This window comes from Octopus bimaculoides, chromosome 9 (assembly GCF_001194135.2).
Source record: "Octopus bimaculoides isolate UCB-OBI-ISO-001 chromosome 9, ASM119413v2, whole genome shotgun sequence".
In the NCBI taxonomy this organism is placed as follows: domain Eukaryota; kingdom Metazoa; phylum Mollusca; class Cephalopoda; order Octopoda; family Octopodidae; genus Octopus; species Octopus bimaculoides.
The window spans coordinates 34788281-34793712 of record NC_068989.1 but is presented as its reverse complement, the minus strand read 5'-3'; the positions used below and the strand labels follow the sequence as shown (position 1 = coordinate 34793712).

At 37.1% G+C, this 5432-nt stretch overlaps 1 protein-coding gene across 1 annotated transcript in view; it reads right to left on the bottom strand.

Moving 5' to 3' along the window:
- LOC128248719 (max-like protein X) overlaps positions 1 to 5432 on the bottom strand; it is a 33584-nt gene that overhangs the window by 19010 nt on the left and 9142 nt on the right. Inside the window, 2 exon segments of the mRNA XM_052970617.1 lie at positions 2132 to 2260; positions 4938 to 4989. Coding sequence (XP_052826577.1) covers positions 2132 to 2260; positions 4938 to 4989 — 181 coding nt within the window.

Here is a 5432-nt window from a genome sequence, read left to right as displayed (position 1 = left end):
TATATATATATCAACTTTAAATAGAGCTCAAAACTGATCCATTGACAATACTTTATTATGATAATAATAATAATAATAATGAAAATGACCTATTATTATAATAAAGTATTGTCAATGGATCAGTTTTGAGCTCTATTTAAAGTTGATATATATATATGTGTGTGTGTGAGTGTGTATGTATAAACAGCTGGATGCAATGTGATACCATAAAGGAAATATTCAATCATCAGTAAGTTTGACTAAGGATGTTGAAGCACCTACATTGCTAGAAATTAGAGTTGAAATACTCTTAATGCTATAAGAGGAGTACAGCTGTATAAACAAATGCTGACAGGGGAGGTAACCGCCCAATGACCAACACTATACCAATTCCACTCACAAGATTTTGGTCAGCCCAGGGTTATAGAAGGTATTTGCTCAAGGTGTCATGCTGCAGAAATTAACCCAAAACCACATGACTGGGAAACTAGCTTCCTATTCACACAAAACAAAAACATATTTTATACTGGTAATTGTTTTTTTTTGTTTAATATATTATCTTCTCAGCAGAAAATATATCAAGAATATACATACATTTATATATATTTAAGGAATGTTATTAATAGATCTTTAACTTTTATCTCTAATATTCAGACTTCTTATACTTTTTATAAACACGTATACTTGGATTTACACATGTAATTTATAACTATAAATTCAAAGTAGGAACTTCGATTATAAACTAAGGGTAATAATATCCTAAGCCAATAAACCACAAGTATATGAACAAGAATACACAGGGTGTTCAGGTTAATTTGACAGTTTGCATAAAAGGAAAAGAAAACACAATATCCCATCCAAAAACTTTTTTTAATCAAAAAATATCAACTAGGTTATGGCTGGGTGATAGCAGTTTACTCAAAATAGTCACCCCCATCGTCCACCACAGTCTCAAGACAGCTCTGGAACCTGGCACATGCATTCCTCACTGTGTCCCTGGAAAGACCTTCAAACATCTTCTTGATCTTCATCACCAGCTCGGCCTGGTGTTACAGACAGAGTGATTGGTGTCTTTCTCAACAGTGTCCCACAAATAGTAATCCATGGGATTACAATAGGGGTAAGTTAGGAGGCCAGAAACCAGGGCTGGTGAAGTTGGTGAAATTCAACAACTACTTCTCTCTCTTTCTGGAGGTATGGTAAGGGCCAAATCCCGCTGCCACACATATGGCCTTCCAGCAGCAACCTTTTCCAGCCAGGGATTAACCACAATCTTCAGCAGCTTCACATAGCCATCTGAATTGAGTCTAAGATCTTGTTCAAATGTATGGGGATGAATTCTGGCATGCAGACACAGTCAAGCCACAGCTTTGTAATCTTTATTACAATTGTCCATGTTATGTCTTAGAGCCTTTACAGTGTTCACAGAATATTGAGCAGCAGTCATGATGTGAGCATTTTGATACCTAGTGTGAATCATTACGATACAGGTAACTCTTTATCAATATTCAAATGGCTGCCTGTTCAGCTAACTTTTTCTCAACTATATGAGGATTAAACCTTTTGCTTTTCGATGTCACTGACTGTTCACCAATACATCAAGCTGTTCCAGAAAAAGGGAGACATAAAAAAAGTCAAATTTAGCCCAAACACCCCATACAGTCCCTAAACCTGTATGTAGGCTGGAATAAGGCACCTGATAACAACAAAGGTTAAAACTTAGCATAGATACATTTTTAATGAGTAACTTTCTATTTCAGTCAAAGTTCAATCTAAACAAAATTTTGGAGAGGCTTAGTGAAGTATATCTATTTTTTTTTTTAATATGTTGGTGTTGGCTTATATAATATGGGTAGTGTTGACCAACCGAAATATCATATGCGAGTTTTATTGAGATTTCAGTTTTAAATATAAACACTTTAGTAAGAGCAGCCTCAGTTGAGGTACTAAGTGGATTAAGTATTGATTTAATGGAGAAAACCACTGATTTTTAATATAAGATTGCATTGAGGATTTCATCTATAATGGCTTTCTAACTTTTCTTTATTTAATAAAATTAACCACATTCCAAATCAATACATGTTAATTTTCTTTCGATTAGTTTTAATACAGTTTCAATAAATGAAATAATGAAAAGCATTCAATAACTGACCTGTGTTGTATGCAGAAGATGCAGATGAGACGCATCCAGGTGCAATGGAACCTGAACTATTGTTGTGTGAGAAAGGAAATCGTTGGCTTCCAGTTGGACTTGCTTCAATTTTTAAATCACTATCCATAACTGAAATAATATAAACATTTTTGCATACGTTTCTTTATAAAAATAGTATCCCCAAAACAAAACAAAGTAATAGATGTGAAATCTGAAAGAAGACCTTTACCATACCAAACTTAATGAGGTAGAATAATTGATAGAAATAAAAGACTGTATTTACCATATATATAATATAACTGAGCATATACCAATAATAAATTTTTGAAATTAAACACACTAATCATCATCATCATCATTTAAGGTCCGTTGTCCATGCTGGCATGGGTTGGACGGTTTGATCAGGGCTGGCAAGCTAGAAGGATGCACCAGGCTCCAATCTGTTTTGGCATGGTTTCTATGGCTGGATGCCCTTCCTAACACCAGCTACTCCCAGAGTGTAATGGGTACTTTACGTACCACCAGCCCAGGTGCCATTTGCATGAAACTGGTATCTGCCACAACTGTAGTTTTACTTGGCTTGATGGGTCTTCTCAAGCAAAGCATAATGCCAATTGATCTCAGTCCTTGCCTCCATGAGCCCCAACACTCAAAAGGTGCCTTTACGTACCACTGGCACGGGTGCCAATTGTGTGACACCGGTACCTGCCACGACTGCGATTTTATTTGGCTTGATGGGTCTTCTTCTCAAGCAAAACATAATTCCAAAGGTCTCAGTCATTGCCTCTTCGAGGCCCAACATTCAAAAGGAGCTCAACCACTTTGCCTCCGTGAAGCTCAGCGTTCAAATGGTGCTTTTATACATGCACCTGCATGGGTGCTGGTTATGCGACACCAGCATCAGCCACAACTGCCATTTCACTTGGCTTGATGGGTCTTCTCAAGCACAGCATATCGCCTAAGGTTTCGGTCACTAGCTATTGCCTCTGTGAGGCCCAAATTTCAGAGATCATGCTTCACCACCTCACCCCATGTCTTCCTGAGTCTACCTCTACCACAGGTTCCCTCTACAGTTAGGGACCGACACTTCTTTACACAGCTGTCTTTGTCCATATGCATCACATGACCATATCAGTGCATTCACCTCTCTTGCACACCACATCTGATGCCTCTTATGCCCAACTTTTCTCTCAAGATGCTTACACTCTGTTGAACATGCACACTGACATTGCATATCTAGCAAACCATACTGGCTTCATTGATTTCAAGCCTATGCATGTCCTTGGTTGTCACAGCCCATGTTTCACTGCCATGTAGCATAGTTGTTCACATACAGGTATCATACAATCTGCCTTCACTCTCAGAGAAAGGCCCTTTGTTGCCAGCAAAGGCAGGCGCTCTCTAAATTTTGCCAAGCCTAATCTTATTCTGAGAGCTATGCTGTTGGAACTTCCACCTCTGCTACTAACTTGATCACCTAGATAACATCAGCTATCTACTACCTCTAGCTTACCCTCATGGCAGTTGATGGAGTCTATTTTCTGTACATTTTTGGTGTTTATTGTACCTGTGCATCTATCACACACAAAAGCTGTTTTCCTTGTTAACCTTCCTATGACATTGCAGCAAAAAATATTGTAAAAATATATTCACTGAAATGTATACTGACATACTTCAAACAAATAGATGCAATACATATATATATAGAATAATGTAAGCAAAAGGGAAGTTTCACAATATTATTGTTAAATTATTGTAAAATATTGTACAAAACTTGAAGAACTTAGAAACAGATTAGGAATAAATAGTGTCTGCTGACAATTATGGATATACTTGAATGGAATGTTTGACTTTGTATGATGTCTGTAATGTGTAGCATATTTTAACCAATATACCAAACAACATCAGTCTCTCTTAGCAGACTACAGATGCGATGAGAATAGAGACAAGGCTAAACTGAATGTTTTTAATGTAGTTATGTGTGTCTGTGCAAGAGAATAAATAATAGCATGTTACTGAACTGAATGTCAAAAGTAAGTAATTCTTCCAGAGTAATTATATTCTACACTGAAAATACATAATTTAACCAAATGATAAAAAACACTTTCACTTTTACCATTCTGTACATATACTAAAAGATAGAATTTTAAAGGATGAGTCAAAAAAGCATTCATTCTTTAATAGCTGCTTGATAGCATACCTAATAGTAACAAACAATCTCCAAGCCAACGAGGGAGTTAAACCTGTTAAAAACAACTAAATCTCCCTTAGATCACACCCTACCATATTAAACAATCCTAAAAATAATGTATTTAAAAAATAAAAAAGAGGAAAGTGACAGATGGTTAGAGATGGGTGAAGAGGTTAATGTGGAGGAGTGGTTGATGACAAATAGTATGGGAGGAGTGAAAGAATTGGAGTGACTCAGGAAGCAGGAGAGGATAAGTGACAGAAAGGGAAGAGAACAGCACTGTAATAAGCCTGTAAATATATCAGAAATGGACATCGAATACAGGGTGAGGGAGTGTTGGGGTGAGACAGTGACAGAGATGGGTGACAGAGGTATGTAGAGGTGGCTATAGTGGGTGGGGGAAGCCATGGACAGCAGATATGGCAGGAAGATGAGAATGATAAGAAATAAAAGAGGTGTTAAAGATTAAGTATGGCAGTCCTAAGACTTAACTCAGAGGAGGGGGAGATAACTAAAGGCACAGATTGGTAGACAATAAAGTGGGAAGGGATGATATTGAGAATGAGGAAATGGAATCAAAAAGAGCACACACACTCAGAGTTATTCTTAACTTACTACTGGATTGGTCAAAACTGGTATCACAAAAGGAACTGTCAGACAGATGTCTCTGAAAGAATAATAATAATGAATAAATAAATAAACTGCTAAGACTTTTCAATATAATTCAACAATTAAGTCTTAGATAAAGTTACTGTATTCATAACCCAAAATGAAAACCAGGTACAGAGGTTTATCTTTGGCTAGGTATTTCTCCTGCATCTGTCTTACCAGAAATATAACATCAGTGGTGCTTTTCCCTGGCACAAACCCAAACTGCATCTCATCTAAACTGACTCTTTCCCTAATTAGTTGGGCTATGACCCTCTCAGTGACCTTCATTACCTGATCCAACAACTTGATACCTCTGTAATTATTTGTATCTAAAGCGTCACCTTTACCTTTGTAGCAGTTGACTATGGTGCTGCTACACCAGTCATTGGGTATGACTCCTTCGTATCACCTGGTTAACTATACGGGTGACTAGGCTATAGCCGACACTGCCAGATATTT